Raw genomic sequence first — 20259 nt, 5'->3', positions numbered from 1 at the left:
AATGCTGCTTTGACTTCCTTTTCTGTGCTGCTCTAATTCCCTCACGCTGCGCTGAGAAGCAGGTGTGAACAAATGTGTAAGGACACTTGTATTCTTCAGTATGTGGGTGAATGTGTGTCAGTAGTGTATTTCCGTGGTGCAGGGACTCAGCTTACTCTAACTATAATCTCTTTTCTTGCTTCTGACCCACATCACCTCAATTTTAAGTTTGCCCATGCAATCACATCAGATATTTGATGTGTCCTATCAACAATAGACCCTCAGTAATTAAAATTATCTTGAACTATTCTATTATTTACAGGAATTGTGATTTCTATATTCAGAGGTTTATTGATTATATCTGCATGTAGCATTTTCCCTTAAAATACACTGCATTTCAGTAATTAAACCTATGCCCAGGTTAACATACAGCACCATTTGTCGGAGCACTATCCTGGAAATAGTATATTTCTTAGGATCTGTTGACTTCTTGCTATGCCTTCTGTCTTCTTTTAACTGTGAAGTGGTGGAATGAAGAGAAGAGTGGAAAATATGTCATGTTGGCATATTGAGGTGATCTATTTACTCAAAGGGCATTTTTGAGGACAGGGTACTTTCTACTATTAACTTGTCCATAAATATGCTTGGATTTTATGTGATTTAAAATTTGGGAATGTATTGGATATGAATCTAGACATAAAAAAGCTCAGAGTCCTCCACTTCAACTAGCAATTATTAGCAAGCTGCAGGTGCTACAATCTAGGATTGTTGTAAGCATCATGCTCATCCCAGAGGAAAAGCAAGCTACATAGATTTTCTGTCTCAGAGTCAGATTTATTTTATTCTTTTAAACCTTCTAAAAATACCAGCAAAAAAACATTGGCAATGAAAAGTAATCATGAAAGATAGAGATCTATGAAATTGCTCTGAAGTTTTAACAGGAAAACGTTTCCTGTGATGTGAGTTTTTGAAATTTGGGTGAATATCTGTCACTGTATGGGCACACAGGAGTGGATGGTTGTCTGAAAGAGAAACATTTCAGAGGTGGTACTGAGAGGCAATGTTCTCAGTTAATTTTTGTTTTCTTAGTACTCAGAATCTTCTGGGTTTTCCTTCTGTATCTATCCACTGCTATTTTAATATTTTCCCTTAGAGATTACATTTGTTTTGTGGACATCCTTCATTTTTGGACATTTTGCATTTTTGTGCTAGTCTATTTCATGCTTTTCTTTAATACTTTTCTCTAAGGTATACAGAAGCTTGTCATAAGTAATTAATAAACAAATTAAGGGCTAAAATAATAAATACATATAGAGAACTCTTTTCTTATCTGATTTTTTTTTAATCTATCAGGGACAAATATAATTTTCTCAAAGACTGTGCCAGGTTTCCAGAAGAAAAAGCCTTTCCCTTTTTTCTGCCTATCATAACTCAGATTGCTTGTCCATACTGTGTCCTTGTGCTGAGCATCCCTGCCCAGAATATGATGCTGAGGTTTGGCCTGAGTTCTGCCATGACTAAACTGCAGTGTGAAGCAATTGGTGCACTCTGCAGTGGTGGCTGTCACTTTCAGGTAGTGTGTTGTCCACTGCTGGAGTTATTACCGTGTAAATGGAAATGTTTTTGAAGTATTCAAAGTGCTACAAAAGATTTCATTCACATTTTTGGGTAGGTATGTAGTTTAATATGGTGTCAAACCACTTCATGTCAAAGTTGGTTGGTTGCCATTTGAAAAAACAACATGACAAGATTTACTATTTCTCTCCAAGGCAGGTTAATGAGTCAATTTTTGCATATATGGTTTCAGGGGCAGAACTGGCCAAATTGCACAGCAGCTAAGCAATGTGCTCTGGTTAACAGCTGACTTAAATGTGATGATTTGCATTTTCTACTGTTTCATCATGTTAAAACATGGACACTTCAATTTCAAGTGAATTGGACAAATGTCCTGAAGAATACAGCTGGGGCTCATATTTAAGCGCTTGAGTGTTTCTTGCGTTAACAAAAACCAGAGTTATTTGTGATTACAGCAAGCTTTAAACATGGGGATATTACAATCACAGAATCATGAAAGTTTAGGTTGAAAATGGCCTTAAAGATTGTCTGCTTTCAACAGCCTTGCAAGGCTGTTGAAAGAAGAAGGACGCCTTCTGTTAGACCAGGTTGCTCAAAGGACCACCCAACCTGACACTGAGCACTTCCACCCATGGAACCTCCACAGTTTCTTTGGGAAACTTATTCCAGTGCCTCAGCACCCTCCCAGCCTGAAGCTATTTCCCCTTGTCCTATCTCTGCATGCCCTTGCAATGTTCATGTGGCAGCTGAGACAATGCCTGCTGGGCCATGTCTAACTTCTAATCAGTGACATTTGTGAATTTTGTTGTGAAAACATACCAGAATTGGTATTTTACCTTTCCTGTCCAAAAGGAGAAGAAAACAAAGGAAGGACACATTTTTCTCCTCTTATATTTTTGGGTCACCTGCAGCTACAAAATTTTTATTCCATCTATCAGATAAGGGAATAGAAGGTCAGTTGATGGCACTGATATTTCCCAGGCAAAATGAGTGTTGGAGAGAGTAATGGTGCTGCTGGTAGTGTAGCTGTTTTGTATTAAGCATGCCGAGATGGAACAGCAAAGTATATATTAGAGATGGTGTTCCCTCCTTTCAAAAGGCAGCGATTGCTACATTTAGCTCTCAAATCAATTCGGAATCTTGACAGAGTTTTTCTGAAGTCCCACAAATAATCAATAGAGCTATTTTTATCTCTTAAATGAGTGAGACTTTTAAAAATAAGAAAGACATCTTTGTAATGACTGACCAAGCTGTTCCAGAGTTAGGTCTATTGCTCTGTATGATTGGGGGTGTTGAGTGAAAGAAGTTATTTAGGCATTGCCTTTGTTCCATTCTGCAGGTTTATAACCCCAAAATAAAATCGCAAATGTTTCTGGCAGTCATCCTCCAGGCACAGATGGCTTTCCTCCCAGTTTTGGCAAGCCTGATTTCAGTATAAAACTGAGCAATTATTAGAAAGTGAAATATTGCATGATATAATATCACTACCACCACCATCAACATCATGACAAATGGAGCATTTGTTATTTCAGATCCATGTGAGAGAGCTAGGGTGACTGCATTGCCCCTTCCTTTCAAACCTGTACCTGTGATGCACAGATAGATGCATCTTGCTAGAGCAGATGCTTTAGCAAGGAACTGTGGCCATTTTCTCATTTGCGCTGGCTCTATATTTCAATGCAAATATCACTGAACAGGTGGCTGATGAGGCCCCTGTGGACTGTTTACAGTAAAGGTTACAACCAAAATCGATAGGCCTGAGACGCCGATAATTCCATCTGGGAGATGTTCATCTTCCTTCTGACTGTTTCCCCTCTGAACAGCAGCATCCTATTAACACTGCAGTCATCAGAGATGTCTCACTCAGGTCAGAAGAGGGTTTCTTCTGGTTAGGCCTCCATTTCTTCTTTGTGTTTTCGTTTTGGGTGCACTGGAGGGAGCAGCAATGTGGATCTTGACAGGACAGGTTGCCAGCATTAAGCATGCTGAGTTTTGCCTACTGACTTGACACCTGCTACTCCCATTTGACAGGCGGAGGCTCATCACTGCTGCCCGGGGGTTGTCCAGATCTTTTCAGTTTATCGCTTACTGAGGCAGGAGGTCGTGATGCCACGTATCATTGGTGACATTATTGTGCGAGGTATGGCCTTGTAAAGGTGCAAATGAGGGGAGAGAAAAGTTGGTGTAGACTCAGGTTTGCATAAACCTGAACAAAAAAAAGCAATTACCCCTGAAACCTCTGTGAAAATACCTTGTATTTGGGCAGAAATTTTACTTTAGACACCTTTTTGCAAGTCTTTGTGAGAAAATCTCCATGGTTCCTGTATCTGTGTTTCATTAAACTAGTAATGAAATTTGTGTTATTCTTTTTAATGAAGGTAGGTACTGTTGCTTACTATATGAGGCAAAATTGCTCTTATTGGTGTCTTTCCCTTGGGCCTGATCGTCATGCCTGGCATGCAGCCCACAGCAGCTGGGCAATGAGTAAGCAGTCCTGAATCCAATTAAAATGCTAGTAAAGCGTGTAGAGCAGAGGGCACCCATGCAGTCCACTTATGGGCAAGGAGAACTTTTTGATAGGCACAAATGAGAGAGAGTGGTGCTTCATACATGTAATTTGGGGTTGTTCCACTGTGTTGCCAAACAAGTGTGGGCTTCCCTCGGGCACTGCCTCTCTTCCCTCGCCAGTGTTCAGGAGCAACCCCTTGTTACCATGAGATCTGAAGGAGCACAGGTGATTACCCCAATGCCTTCATGCTCCAGTCTCTTTGGCATAAGCGCCAGCTACCTGGAGTGCAAGAGAGCTTTATTGGCCACATGAAATGTATGGCCAGCTGTAGAGACAACAGGAGCAGAGCAAGAGAGGAAAGATGAATGGTGGCTGCACCATCAGTCACAAAAAGATGTTGGGAGCTGGTAGTGGTGATGGGCATGGAGCTGGCAGTGAGTGTCTGTAGCCACCTGCACCACCATTCAGGTGACTGAGCAGCAATTGGTAGAGAAAGGACAGCCTGCTGCAAAAGCTGTCCATCCCAGGCACTGCCCTGCCATTGCCAATTCAGTTGCAGTGTCTGGCACTCCGTGCTGCGTCTTGCTGATAGCCACTTGTGTCTCATCTCTCCTGGGCTTCCCAAGCACCTGCTGAGCTTCTGTCCACTCACATCTGTCTGATCCCCTTGGCACCACTCAGACCAGGCATTTTGCATGAGCCCAGCCATGCGAGGTAACTGAGCAGCAGCTAGCACACCACACAGGCAGGCAGAGACAAAAGATGCTCTCCTGAACGGCTCTGCTGGTGCCAGCCTAACTTTCCTCATTCCCTGGGAGCTGCAGCCTTCAGGTTGTATTCCGCTCTTTTGTTTTTGTTGTTGCCTTATTCCTAATTCCTTCCTCTGACTTGCACGGAACTCTTGTCTTTCACTTTCTAGAAACTGTGAATTTGAAAGGGTAAATAGCAGTGACAGTGTTTTCCACTCAGAGATTTCCGAAGGAAAATTTGCCGAATTTAAATTTAGCCGAGGGTCTTGAAGGATGTTTGCCAATATCTCATGGCAGATCTGTACCACAGCAGAGAGCAGCAGGCAGGTTGGCCAGCTGGTTTCTGTGCTCTGTCTTCAGCACGTCGAGGCATGGCTGTGTAGATTGATACATGCTCTTTGTGTAAGGGCAGAGCTTGCTCTATGAGTCTTTTGATAAGACACTGGAGTAGGACTTGGGCTCCTAAATCACCTGTGTGCCTTTAAAGCTCTTACCACAGAAAAATCTCCCATCTTTTAACCTCTGTTATGAAACTCAAATCAGTTTCTTTCCTGCTTTTTAATGGTACTTTTGCTTTTGCTGATTATGATTATAAGGGCTATATGCTGAGTATTTCCAGGGCCAGTTCGTGTAGGCTGCTGCTTTCCCTGTTGTGCATTTTCCCTTATGCAGTAGTTCAAATTCATCTGGCTTTATTTTTTAGTTTCCTCATTGTTTGGTTAAATGCTGTTTCTTCTTGCTGTCTTTTTGAGGAATAAATTATTTCTGCATATTTGTAGAAATGATTTTTTTGAAGACAGTCACAGATTTTTAGGGCCAGTAGGTTTTCTGGCCTGGCTTCATGCATGACACAGACTATGGAATTTTGTCTGGTGATTCTCACACTAAGCTTAATAATTTGTGGATCGAAGTGCAGCTGTTGTGTATGAACACAACCCATCATGGTAGAAAGAAGTTTTGTAATAAATGAATATAACAAGATCTGCTCATTATAGAGCAGTCTTACTCGGCCATGGGAAAATTCTGACATGGTTGCATACTTTAATTTTTCTTGGAGTTATGCTGGGATTAGCTGAATGAACAGTGAGGTTGAAGCAACAAGCTGGGAGGTTTTCTAACATGAAAGAGCATCTCCTTCATTAAAGATGTAACCCTTTTGCAGTAACTCCTTTGCAGTAACTGCTGTTGCTGTTGAATTTGTTCTCAAGATCAAATCTGCCCTCACACTTCTGTGGAGCTTACCAGGAAGTTCTCTTTTCCGTTCAGGTTTTTCATTGGATTGTGTAGCCCTTCTGGAACAAATGACCTGTAGATAAAATAACCTGCCTACTAGGGTATTGTGGCAGGAGCCACGTAATTCTTTCCTTAGCCAAGCAGATATTCTGTTGGAAATGCTAAAAATACCAGAGAGGAAAAAGGAAAGCTCATCATCGTGGCTCCTTGTTAGCTTAAATAGCCATGGATAGCCATTGTGGAAAGAACTTGGCAAAGTTCTTCTCCTTGTTTTGAAATTATCATTATTTTCTTGGCTTCAAAAACTCCTTCATGCCGGCAGCATGAATTTTACAAAACTAAATGATTCCATGTCAAGCATGTATCTGTAGGTGATTATGTATATGTAAATGTATATGTATATGTATATGTATATGTATATGTATATGTATATGTATATGTATATGTATATGTATATGTATATGTATATGTATATGTATATGTATACATAGGCCTTGACTAAGTAAAAATAATAGTAATAGCAACTATCTTGTACTAGTATTCAAACATCATACTTAGAAGTGATTCATCTCTGGGCTGAAGTGTACAAACAGAGAAACCTATTCCACCTCAGAAGGCAAAACTTTGATTTCTATATACATTAAGAGATCATGTGGTTTGTTTACATGTAATTATAGTACAACAAAAAGGAGGGAACACATAAGTGGCCACAACAAGATGTCTTACATAGGTATTTGAAACACCAGCTTCAGAAAGAATAATCAGAGCACCAATGTATGTTCCCAAATATTCATATATTCTTTGGTTTAGGAAAGCAAAAATCAAATTATTTGTGGGTTTTTTTAGAAGCTTGGAAGAAATCTAATCTGCTTGCCAATTCGATGGCTACGAGTCACTGGATTATACATAGACTATAAAACATTCTCTTAAATATTTGTAGGGCTGTATTTTAACAGCATGCTTGATAATAAAAGACCACCAAGGCTCACTCTTGTCACTAGTAGCTTCCTTCAACAAGAGTTGCAATGTTTTGAACCAGGAGAACTGGAGTTCTCAGACCCAGTTCTCTCTCAACCAGTATGGCTTAGTGCAGGCCAGATTAAATTGCAGTTCAGATCTCTGCATGAAAGATGGAGAGCCCTTCATTAATGTTTGCAAAACTTCTATTTTGAAACAGTGCTGTACTCACTTGGCATCACTATCTAGCTACTCGTCTTCCTCAGATGCTGTGCTCACAAGCACTTTTGAACAAAAGTAGTTCCAGCACAGTTGCGAGTGAGAACATTTGCATCAACCCCAGGGGCCCAACCACAGTGAAAAGTGTCCTAAAAATAGGTGTGACCTTCTTGAATCAGCACTTTTCTGAAATTCCACAGAAACAGTATGGCTCTTTCTGCCATTGTAAGAACTGCAAAAGTGACAGTATATTTGAATAATTACGTCTGATAAAAAGCTGGCTTTGGATGTAATTTAGTCCACCTCAGTGCTAATTGAATGGCACAGACACTGATACACATGTAGCCCACTTGAATTATTGACATGTCAGAGCAGATATTTTGCATACGCATTTTGTGAATTTGAACGACTGTGTTGGCATCAGAGCAACAGAGGATTATGCTTTTTTTCCTCTCTTCTCCCTCTTTTCTTCCCCAGAAGAATCCCCTTAAGAAGGAGAGAAAATTTCATGTAAACCTACCAATCTGTGTCAGTTCATTTGTCAGTTTGGTTTTTTTTCCCAGGTAAAAGAAAGCAGATCTGGCCCAGTAGCATGTGCCTGAAATCACAAAGTGAGCGTGCTGGGCCTTGTTCATTTTTCTGGAAGCTGTTTCCCACACGGATGTACATGGAGCAGTACACAGGTCTGAATGAGAATTAGAGGCTGATGGTGCAGAATCACCCATGGGACAAGTTTTTCAGGCTCTGAAGGGGAGTGGCAGAGCTGTGTCTGCAGTACTGTGGCGCTTTCCTCACAGCACACACGTTGCTAGATAGTGGATTTTGTGATGAAAGGGAGTAACAGAAAGCAGCTATTCTTATGCTCCAGAGTCTCACTGTGAGCCAAGTGGTTTGGATTGTTAGCCTGCAGACTGATACTGCTGATTAATAAATACAGTGTAAGTGGAAGAATTGGGTTGCTTCCTAAGTTCTTCCCATTAAACTGTTGTTCCTTGTGTACATTTCAGAAAAGATTTGTACATTGGATTGTAGCAATTTCAAAGAGAAAATGATTTCAATCAATTTGTGTAGTAAGGAATTTTGCCATTTTTCTGTGTACTTACAAGGGCAACATTTTTAACCCAGCAAAGTGACATTTTGAAAAATTGCATAGAGATAAAGGAATTAGTCCCTTTAGTGTATTGCTTCTAATTATAACCTTTAGAGGGAAACAGTTTTTCCAAACCTGCTCTTTACTTCTGCTGCTTATTTCCTCTTTGGGCATTCCAAAGGGCCCCAAATGACAACAAATAGAAAGAAACAGGTTCTGCTCTAGAGAGCTAACAGTCAAGAGAAAATGTAAGAGGTGACTAGAGAGACAAATTGAGGAAATGCATAAAGAAAGTGTCTGCAGGCAGATATAGCTGTGTCAGTAATCATACAGAGCTATTGGCTTAACCAGTGCTAGATGGAAACAACTTGTTGGGCTTGTATGTACTAACTTTTAGTATGAATTCTCCTATAAGTTATCATAGACAGACAGTGTCTGCATTGTATTGCATTTATTCTTGCTGTTTTTATCATTCACTATCTATCTGAAACTTTGTTCAGTTGTCAGTCACAGCCTTATATTATTTTTTTCCCTATTCTTGGTCTAACTTGGTCTCTCAGTTAGTTTGTTAATAGAAATAGAGAATCAGCCAAAATTCCAATTTTTGTGTTGAAATAATAATAGACTAACACAGAGAGTGTAATAAATCAGCAGTCCTTATGGACTCTATCACCCTGCAGCAGATCCCCCGCTCCAAACCATTTATAGCAACTGAAATTTTATTTGAAAGCAAATATCTGATGAGGCAAATTAATTATTATGACACTTTTCTACTGGTTAAAAAAATGAGGAATCCAACATTTAAGACTTGCTAATGCTTTTTTTGGCATCAAGAAGGGAGACACAGGTATCTAATATTAAATAGTGCTGCAGAAGGGCAAGTTAGCACTTTGTTTGCCAAATTAAGTTTCAAAGACTATGTAGGTTATGAAGTTTGACTTTCTGCCCATAAATCTTGAATGACTGACAGACCCCTGTAAAATAGCTTTGTTCAAAAGGAATCTTTGGCAGGCAGCATCAAAGGTTTGAAACTCTGGAAGGGATGAAAAGAAAACCCCACTTTTGCACTGATTTCCCCTACAGATCAATGTCTCTGTGAAATTTGCCTGGGAATTATGAAGTATTTACTGTATTATGTGCTGGGTTTTTTTCACTGTATCCAAAGGCCCCAGTGGTTCCTTTTTATCTTAAAGATTTAGGGATATTTTTGTACATGAAATCTGAATGAATGAATGAATGAATGCATGCATCAGTGGAACACGGGGGGAAAAAATTGCTGGATTTAGACAGTTCTTTTTTTCCTTATTTTATCACAAGTTGGAGTATTGGTTTACAACACCTAAATTTATGGATACATATTTTTATGGTAAAGCCCAGTGACATGTTCTGAATGCTCCATCAAGCTCTCTTACTGTTTCTTCACTTGATTCACAGCTCTGCAGGGTATGAATCAGTCCTGTGGTATAACTCTTAATCTCTTTTTAACCAGAATAATGTAGTGTAAGGTTTGGTTTTTTTTTATTTGTGGTGTGTTTCATCGTGCCATCATCTAATTATGTAAACCAAAAAAGGAGAAAATATTTCTTGGAAAACTCTTGTCAGCCGCCGATCAGTGAAGTAGATGAAGCATCTTTATTACATATAAACATCAGAGGCAGAAAACTTTTTGTAACACAGAGGCCCTTAAGTCTATCCTCAAGCAAGATGTGGCCCTGCTAGGGCATGAGCTGAAGAAAAACTGTCTTTGCAGGGCAGCTTCTGCTTAGAAACACAGCATGCCTCCTCAGGTAGAGCGAGAGGCCAGAGGAGAAAAGCTTCCTCTACTTTCCACAGACTCTTTAAAGCTCTGATCCACCCGAAGGTGCCTAAACTCTTGTTTGTCTTCCACAGGGTGAAGTGAAGAAGTGAAGCCTCACAGCTGAACTACTATGAGGTCAGAAGCCTTGCTGCTATATTTCACACTGCTACACTTTGCTGGGGCTGGTTTCCCAGAAGATTCTGAGCCTATCAGTATTTCGCATGGCAACTGTAAGTATGAGGGGCCAGAGGACTTCATGTAGTACTGATCAGGGGACTTCAAATCAACACTACTTAAATACAGTTGCAGTGGATAAAGTTGTTTTTTCTTGATTTCTCCCGTATCAGCCAATTTGCCTTCTCAGGTGCTAATACAGGAACATTACTTTTTCACATGGTCTTATTATTTTTTTATCTAATACAAATAATTGAACTTTAGCTCAAATGGATTCTGCTTGGGCATTAGGCATTTTTTTCCTAAGATGGAACTGAAAAAGCTAAAAACCAAATCAAGACAAAGAATCTTGTATGGCAGAAGGTCTCTCCTTTCTTACCAGTAGAGATTGGCAAACTCTCCAGAATCTGGTGTAACACCAACAGCTCCATACTGAGATCTGCTGGCTAAACAGCTGGAGAGCTTTCTGTGTGTCTTACAGTGGACATCAGGCTTGACTTAACTGATTCTTTCACATTTGCCTCATCTCAGTTGTGATAATGGCAATGAAAATTTTTCAAAGTCCCAAAGTTTCAGATGTTTATAAGGAAGTCTTTAGCATCTGGGCCCTAAAAGAGTGCCAGGGAGCAGCAAGTCAGCCAAGAGCAGGCTTGTGCTCAATTCTTTTTTTGTTCAGGAATTTGGTTTTAAAATTGTCCATGTTTACTCTGCTTTGCAAGGCCTTGGTACCCAAAAACTTGTCTGTCCTGTGTAAGATTATTCTGAAAGACAAGAATCCAGGGCACACGTGATGTGCTGCAAATGCTAATAGACTTCTGAGGTACAACAACAGGGAAGAACTGTTCTGAAGCAGCCCCAGGTGAAACATGGCTAGTGTGGCCACTTCAGCACCAACATTTTTACCCTCCAGAAGGGCAGTGCTAATCATTCCTAGAAAAATCTGCCATACGTGATGTTTCTAGAGAAATAAACATGGGATGATTTTTCTCTGTCATGGCATGCTGAAGTGGACATGAATGTCCCTAGTTTGTTCTAGATCCATGTTACAGAGTTACAGAGGAAACACAACTGAGCAGAAAATAGCCTGACATAAAACTTGGCATTTTGCATGTAGGACACGATCAGAAGGATTAACCTTCTGAATGTAAATCCTGCCTGGTGCCTTAATTTATTTCTTAAAGAGTTCTCAGCACCTGGTTTGGTGAGAAGTTCCTTTTTCTATCCAGTTTTATCACCAGACTTTGAGGCATGTGACCCTTTGAGGTGCCCTGCTGAAGCCATGCTGTGAACCAATACTTTGACCAAGCTTAACAGATACAATGCTTTTAGAAGACAACAGCTGAAATTACTAAAGCAGCAGATGAGTTTCTGAAGAAATAGACTCTCCTAAAGAGCTGCAGTTTTCTGGGAAAGCATGTTAATGGGGAAAAACCACAGCTAGATGCCAGTCAGCTCAGTATAACATTCACTTGCAGTAGGTCTGCAATGATAATTCTCATCAGAGGATTATCCTCCTCCTGTCTTCTGTCATTTTATTGACTTAATTACCTCCTTGTTTGTGTACCTAGGTGTCATGATACACATGAATGTGAAGTGGCCCTTGATCAGAAGTGTTCACTGTTGTTAGCTTGCACACCCGTCTGGGGAGCAGTGGAACACCCTGCGTGTGCTGAGCTCTCACCCCAAAAAAATAATGGGAATAGACAATGCTCTTACTGACTTGGTAGAACTGGAGGGGGGGAAGCTGACTTGTTGCTAGCAGAAGCTCAGCACAGGGATTCCAATCAGTATTGCTGCCCAGTTGCCAGAAGGACAGGAATATCAGACTGGTTGCCAAAATAATGTGCAGTGGTTTTCGCTTCATAAAGTTCAAATGGTGATTTCCCACCATTTCTCAGAAAACCCTGCAGCTCTTCTGTGGCAGCAGTTGAGTCCTGTAGAAAACCCAGGGAACTGGCAGTTTGAACCAACAAGAGCCAAGCCTTTTGCTTTAGCCACTACCCAGTCCACTCATTGTGGTGATTGATTTGCCACTGTGGAACAGCTTCATCCTGATTGACATGCTTTAGCAGTCAGGAGCAAGCATTTAAGCTCTGCAAGCAGTAAAAGAAAAGCTGCAAAAAGTGCCATGTACCTGTGTGCCAAGAACTCCAGAACAGCTTTATGCTAAAAAAAATTCATAGTTTTTGTCTTCTACAAAGGTGGTGACTTTCTCCTTTGCAGCTGAAGACACTGTAACCTTGAAGAACTCTCCAGCTCTCTGTGCTCATGCCTTTCAGCCCCAGTCTGTGCTTCCAAGGCAGAACAGAAACCATGGGTTTTGGTTGTAGCTGGGCCCCATGGTGATTCATGTTAGCACCATTTCAGTTTGTTGCTCTCTTTTGACCCTGTTGTTTTTTTTCCTTCCTGCAGATACGAGACAGTATCCGGTGTTTGTGGGTCACAAACCAGGGCGCAACACCACGCAGAGGCACCGGCTGGACATCCAGCTTGTCATGGTCATGAACAGGACCCTCTACGTTGCTGCTAGGTCAGTAGCCTCCTCCTTCACCACTCCTCTCTTGCTGCTTTAAGAGGAGCAAGGAGAAGATAAGGATATTTTGAGCTCTTTTCTGATGGACACATTATTTTTAGGATTGTCTTGCACTCAGAGAGAGCTTTGCAGCCTGTTAGTAAGACATATTAGAAATGTTGCTAGATGATCAGATAAAGTTTTGCGATGTGTTACGCCTGTGCTTCAGGACTACATGCCTCTGCCTTCCTCTGACACCTGCAAGAGGGAAGTTGCCAGATTAATATAATTTGGTTCCATGGAGAAGCAATTTCACCCTCATAATTTTAGTCCACTTGTGCTCACCAATAATGACAAATTTTAGAGAAAATTTCTTCTGTGCACAGATGTATTTTTTGATAAGAATTATTGGAATGCAATTTTGCTGATTTAGGCATGTTTTTGGTATCTTAAGACAAAGAAAAAGAACTAAACATGCTCTCTTGAGGTTAATTGAATTTAGTGTTTTGACTTTTTTGGAGACCTATACTATGCAGACACGAGCATGTCTTTTTATAAAAATTGCACATAGAGCCACCCATTCAGTTTGCCTAGCTCAGCTTACATTGTCAGCCTCAGTGGGCCTACACCCATCAGGCAGCTGCCAACCTGGCAGAGATCTAGTATTAACACTTCACATCCCTACCTGTTGTTAGCACAGAAGATTGATCTTAGAGTGGGAATTACATGAGAGATGCAGCATGAGTGCAAGATCGGTCCAGATTAGCAAGGCTGGGTGGTCCAGATTTGCAAGGGTGGGTAGTCCAGTTTAGGAGCTCCTGGACCCAGATCCTGTTTGGGACCTCCCTGCAAGCTGCCTCTCAAGTAGTAACTTGTTTCCTGCCTGTTTTCTGGTCCTCCATTGGAAAAATACACACCTTTCTGCATGTGTCACATAAAACCAGGCTGTTGCTGCAGATGGGAGAAGTGGTGGGTGGGATGGCCAAGAGTGAAGGGGAACAGCTGCTGAACAGGCAGCCTCTCACCACCAGCCCTGTCTGCAAAGCCCTTGGCAGCCTCTGGGAGCTGCCTGCCTTTCTTCTCCAGCAGCCACTCCCCATCTCCTGGGTGGTCGGATGTGTCCTGCGGGGAAAGCTGCCCGCCGATCTCGGCGCGGCCCCACATAATTGGTAACTGCATTACACCAGCACGGCCGCTGAGTGACACTTCCAGAGTCATGTCCCTGGCTGCTGGAAGAGCACACCTGTTCCATTACCCAGCCATGGCAGCTGCTCTGGCTAATTGCAGCTTCCCAGGCTCCTTGCATACCCCGTGCAGCATGGGGTCCGGGTGGCAGAGCTCAGGGCTCTCACAGCAAGACCTTGCATCCAGCCCAGGCAGACAGCAAGTGTCCTTCCACAGGAGCTGTGCTGGTGGTGGTCATGGGGCACAAGGAGAGATCAGCCCCATGGCATGTGGCAGAGCCCTGTGCTTTGCCTGAGTTCCCAGATCAGTATTTTTGCCATTTTTAGTGGGCTAATGAGTGGGGCAGGACTGAGGGTTGAATAGGTTTGAAAGGTGGTGGCAGGATTTCCTCCTTTTCACAACTGAGTTCCCTTTGCTTTCCTTATTTGTTTTCCTTTAAATTAGGAAATTATTTGCAGTGAGGTGGTGGTAAATCCTCTTTGCAGATTTTGCTTTGCTGTTTTCATAATTTGTTCCCAGACTGAGATTGACGCAGTTAGACTGTCTCAGTGCCCGAGCAACTGGCATTAGAGCAGGAAAACCCAGAGAGCAGTTTTGGGTTATGAAACCACTGTGTGCACAAATTATATGAAGAATGCTAATATTTGGGGGATAACATGTACTAGTATGTGAATATGCATTCTTCCTCGTTTGTGTAAAACCACTTGCTACAATGAGAGTGCTTATATAGTCCTATGATCTTGTGACCTACAAAAAAGAATAAAGGCATGAAAAGAATCTTCTAACACTTTTTTTCCTTCAGTAACTCAAAACCTCTTTGACATACTCTTCCCCCCCCCATGTTGCTGAATAAAGCCCTTCCTGGGCTGACAAGATTATGTGGTACAAGTTGAAATTCAGAGGTAATTTTTACCTTTAAGTAACAAACTTCAGAAAATGAGTCATCCTTCAGTATCTAGTGTGGATGAAAGTTTGTAATTAAAATACTGCATTTCCTTCAAAGGCAGCAGTAAATCTAGAGATTGGAAGCAAATTTGCTCACAAGCAAATGTGTTTGCCAAAGAGTTTTGTAACAAGATTCATTGAAAACTGTAGCTAAATAAATCTTTGGGCTATTATAAGAGATATTGCTTTCATGCTTTTTTTATGCCCTGAAATACAGCAATCCTAGGTTTATGTTTTATCCAATTATCTGAAAAACAATCAAAACAAATGGTTAAATAGTGAGCATTTTTATTTTAGGGTTGTTGTTTAGGTTGGGGAGTTTTTTTGTTTGCTTGTTTTGGAAAATCCAGTGTTGACTTTTGCAGACAGTTTCAGCCCACCAGAAAGGCTAACTCACATTTGAGAACTGCTTACATTTTATTAATGATCAACTGGCACAGAACAACATTTCTGTCAGTCTACTACTTATTTTGTCATACGGGATACACAACTCCTGTATTAGCTATTACCAAATAAAGTTTTGTGTCACTTCACAAAGATATTATTTCATGTTATCAGACAGAAACACACAGCCAATATAAATCAGAATAACTCAGCCAAAGGCCATAAAGCTTTACTGTCTGAGCAGGCTGGCTAAGGACCGGCTCTGTCATCCTTTTTCTCGTGGGAAGGGTACTCCCTCCCCATCTCTCTCTCACTGGCTCACACCCAGGCACTCACATCCCTTTCTAAGTTTGCTGTGTCTCCTCCTCCCATTGTCTCGTGCAGTGGCAGCTTTTGTTCGCATTATCTGCCACCCCTCCTGTGTGTGTGTGAACCAAGCAGGCGCAGAGCAGGGTATGGGATGGCTCCCTCCTCCTCTGCAGTTACGTGTTTCCAAACCATGCTCCGAGCGCCAAGGGTCGTGCACAGCCAGTGGCATTATTTAAATTCCCTTCCTCAACAAGATTATGCCATGGCAACAAAACTCAGTTCTGCTGATTGGAGGTGGGAAAAACGGAAGCTCTAGGATTAAGTAAATTTGTGTTAGAATAACTTAATTAGCAGTAAACTGTACACATACCACAGCTAGTAGAAAGTAGGAGTTGGGCAGCAGTGGGAAAAGGAGAATGAGGACAATCCCACGTTTTCTGTGATTAGGGAGCCCTCCCCCGAGTTTGACAGCTCTTTCGCTCTTTACTGACACTGTCAGCAATTGTGCTTCATCTGTGGCATGAGAAAGTGATATGTAATTTTCCTGATGCTAACCTTCTTTCCAACAATCCCAAAACTTAGCATCAGAGTTTCATTTGAACTGTTCCTTGAACCAGATAGTCCTCTAAAGACTGTTTTATTGAGGTGGAGCTAAACAACTCAGCTCTTGCTGAGTTTACCACTGCTAATTGTCTTGTTGAAAATGAAAAAAATTGTTACCTCTGGAAAGTGAGGCTGATGAATAAAATCAAGAGCTGTGCCGGAAAAAGGGTTTTAGAGGTCCACCCGCACCTCATTTGCAATTCAAGAGATATTTTCCCCCACTTTTATATAGCAGGAGTGACAGCAATGGAGAGTAATGCACATAAAAAGGGAACCATGACGTAATCTATGAAGCTGATATTGTGCTAATAGGTAATTTTATTCCAGAACCAACCCTGACCACTGCTCTGTTGCTGAAGTCAGGCAAATAATAAATCGAAGTATTAAACCAATCTTGTAAGTAAATGACAGCTCTGGTTTTAGAGTCTGGAGGAGAAGAAAACCCATCAACTCTTCAATTTGGTATCTTACAAAGAAAACAGCCTCAAGCTCCACAAGAGACAAATTTTCAAAGCCAGTTCCCTACCACAATACTGCCTCTTTTCTTCACCTGAGAGAAGTGTTGTTTATTTCTCTCGTAGCAGTATTCTGTGTTTTCCTTAGTTATAGAGACTAGCACTATTTCCCAAAACCCAATAAATGTGAAGCTAACCTTGAGAGCAGGGATTTCTAAAATGGAAGAAGCCTGTATTCTGCATTCAGCAGACCCTCCAATGCTGTGGATCAAACTTCAGCTGCACAGCTTTTTGCATGTTGAGAAAAATTCAATCTTATTTCAAGGAAAAATGAGATCTCAGTCCCAATTTAATGTTCTGGTTACTAGAGCTTTGTGAGTTGGTGGGTTTTTTCAACTTTTGAGTTCTATACAGAGCTGTCCTTTCTCCCAGCTTACACGGAAGAGAATGTCTAAAAATATCTCTTTACCTGATTAGCTGTGTCTATTTCCTCTTTCTAAGAACAGATTAGCAGCTAATTGTAGAGAGGGACAGGTTCTCATACAAATAGGAAAGTAAATGTAAGAAAAAAGGTGTGAACTTTTTTTCAGAGAAATATTTTACAGTTTAGTTTGGCCAACAGTGTGTGAAGAAAAGAATAATTTCTGGGAATAGTTCTGTGCCTTTTGTCTACCATTTTGTCAGCCAAATTGTAACAACTAAGGTTAGGAGGAGAGGAGAGGAGAGGAGAGGAGAGGAGAGGAGAGGAGAGGAGAGGAGAGGAGAGGAGAGGAGAGGAGAGGAGAGGAGAGGAGAGGAGAGGAGAGGAGAGGAGAGGAGAGGAGAGGAGAGGAGAGGAGAGGAGAGGAGAGGAGAGGAGAGGAGAGGAGAGGAGAGGAGAGGAGAGGAGAGGAGAGGAGAGGAGAGGAGAGGAGAGGAGAGGAGAGGAGAGGAGAGGAGAGGAGAGGAGAGGAGAGGAGAGGAGAGGAGAGGAGAGGAGAGGAGAGGAGAGGAGAGGAGAGGAGAGGAGAGGAGAGGAGAGGAGAGGAGAGGAGAGGAGAGGAGAGGAGAGGAGAGGAGAGGAGAGGAGAGGAGAGGAGAGGAGAGGAGAGGAGAGGAGAGGAGAGGAGAGGAGAGGAGAGGAGAGGAGAGGAGAGGAGAGGAGAGGAGAGGAGAGGAGAGGAGAGGAGAGGAGAGGAGAGGAGAGGAGAGGAGAGGAGAGGAGAGGAGAGGAGAGGAGAGGAGAGGAGAGGAGAGGAGAGGAGAGGAGAGGAGAGGAGAGGAAGAGAAAGGAGAAAGGAGAGAAAGGAGAAAGGAGAAAGGAGAAAGGAGAAAGGAGAAAGGAAACTTTTAATGGCTCAATGTGGCGCAGTGACATCTAGCTCAGGAATCTGGCAAAGGGTGCCTAAAAGCTATTGCATCTGATTTCAGGGTACAGAACAACATCTGCATGCTAGATTGTGGCATCTGCTGTAGGACTGATAGAGCAGAAATCATGTGACTCATCTACTTTCCCAAATCTCATTTGTTCAGATAATTGCTTTTGGGAAAGAATCTTACTTTGAAGTTTTGTAGCACTTTCCTTTTTTTCTCTTAATGGGAAGACAAACAGTTTATATGTGAAAATGCTTTTGTGGGAGAAGCGGGAGATGCTGCCAGTAATGTCTTCTGGTAAGACCTCTGATTTTTTTAAAGTGGATTATGGATTATCTTTGATAGCTAGCTCTCTTATAGAAAATTAACTGTCTGAATATTCCATTTGACTTCGTATTCTTTGCTTTTGTTTACAGGGATCATATTTATACTGTTGATATGGACACATCACATACAGAAGAAATTTATTTTAGCAAAGTAAGTAGTTTTATCATCACCCAGAAACCAAGGACACTAGAACAGCTTCAAATAAATAGGATGATAACATTGTTTTAAAGAACTTGCCTGCACTGCTGTGAAACTGTAATAAGCAAGTAAGATGGCATTGCTAATCATATTTGTGGAGAGCTAGAATAGCAATCTGGTTTAGCTGGGCTGATAAGCAATCTGTACTGAAATATGGTGAGGTCCCCAGTGGAACATCTGTCAAACATCTATTCATTTATATGCAGCAGTTTTCTATAACAGCTACACTATCCCAATTAAGTGTACTGAAACTTTTGTCATTAAGAAGCAAGTTACATATTTGCATGTGCACAAATTTTTTTCACTTGTGCAAGAACTGACTAAATAAAATCTTACTATAACATCACTTTGTAGATGTATTCAGTTTATCTCCACGGGAAGTTACATTCAAACAAAAAAAAGCTTTGTCTGCAATACTGCATTGTATATTAACACGAAGATACTGAAAATAATCTCCCTTCAGCTCCTTTGCATTGCATTCATGTTGAGTAACATATGTTAAACACAGCCTTGGTCTGACAGAAGATCATAAAAATTTGGGCATTGGATGAATTCCACTGGAGGAGGGGACAGTGCTCCATTATAACTGTGACTGATGGTGAAAATGAGCTTTTTCACTCATCAAAGAGTGAGGGCACAAGCTTACATGGAAATGAACATTCATGGTTACTCTTCCAGCTTGGACCCCCTCCACGAATGCACAGTGCCAGTTTACTGATCAGGAACACTGTCAGAACCATCATGGCAATAGTGTCTAAGGTGATGCCATCTTAGGCCATGTGATTTTTCAGAAAGCTTTATTATAATTAATAAGGCTTCCACATTTGACCATTTTTGAAACTCATCTCAAAAAAACCCAAAACCTGGCTGGTATTTAGCTGTAAATCTTCTGGAGGAAGAGTGTTAGCAGATAAAGTCAGCAGTGTCTTGACAAGTGAAAAACTCTTGGAGTTTGTTTGCTGAATTGAACTGGTAAGAATTACCTGAATTTCATTTCTTGCCAGATCTAAAATGTTGTCTTTGAGAATGTATATTTCATTTAGAATCCAGTTCTGATTTGTAGAGCAATATCAGTTAAAAGAAGAGAACATCTACGACTTTCAAGAAAAGGAGACATTTTTCAAAGTTGGTCTATTGTTGAATTCTGTTAGTTTAGGCTTTAAAGAAAGAGGGATGGATTTCCAGTTTCATGAATTTGAGGCAAAACAAAGTTAAATGAACGACCCACATCACTAAACTTTCACCGTTGTGCTGAATTAATCATGGAGAAAGAGTGCAGAAAACTTTAAATAAATGTATGTTCAAAAGCTAGTCTCCCCTACGGGACTCCTGCTTTTGAAATCAAAAGTAAAAAACCTCTGAGTTCTAATTGATTTCTTTCTTTATTTTTGCAGAAATTGACATGGAAATCTAGGCAAGCTGATGTAGACACATGCAGAATGAAGGGAAAACATAAGGTAGGTAATTTTCATTTCTTCTGCAACTCCCACTTTAGTTTAGTTGCATCACTATTATCTCAGGCTGTTGTCTGTGATGTGGAATGGATCCTGCCATTCACTTCTTACCAGCAATTTCTTTTCCCATCATCTTACTGAAGGCTTTAATTTGCAAAAACAGTTCACTTTGAATGTGATAAAATATTAGGACAGAAGCCACAGCAATATCCTGAAATATTTAAGGCATGGAGCAGGTCACAATGCTTAGT

At 41.2% G+C, this 20259-nt stretch overlaps 1 protein-coding gene across 3 annotated transcripts in view; it reads left to right on the top strand.

The window, feature by feature from the left end:
• SEMA6A (semaphorin 6A) overlaps positions 1-20259 on the top strand; it is a 119367-nt gene that overhangs the window by 41225 nt on the left and 57883 nt on the right. For all 3 annotated transcript variants that reach the window (XM_084225535.1, XM_084225534.1, XM_084225536.1), the window contains exons 2-5: positions 10202-10339; positions 12696-12813; positions 18446-18506; positions 19949-20011. In XM_084225535.1, the coding sequence (XP_084081661.1) occupies positions 10240-10339; positions 12696-12813; positions 18446-18506; positions 19949-20011 (342 nt within the window). In that variant the 5' untranslated portion in view covers positions 10202-10239. The remainder of the gene's footprint in view (positions 1-10201; positions 10340-12695; positions 12814-18445; positions 18507-19948; positions 20012-20259) is intronic.

The sequence above is a fragment of the Fringilla coelebs genome (genome assembly GCF_963513975.1).
Source record: "Fringilla coelebs genome assembly, chromosome: Z".
NCBI lineage: Eukaryota > Metazoa > Chordata > Aves > Passeriformes > Fringillidae > Fringilla > Fringilla coelebs.
The sequence above is the reverse complement of the archived record's forward strand: the minus strand, read 5'-3'. Positions and strand labels throughout refer to the sequence as shown.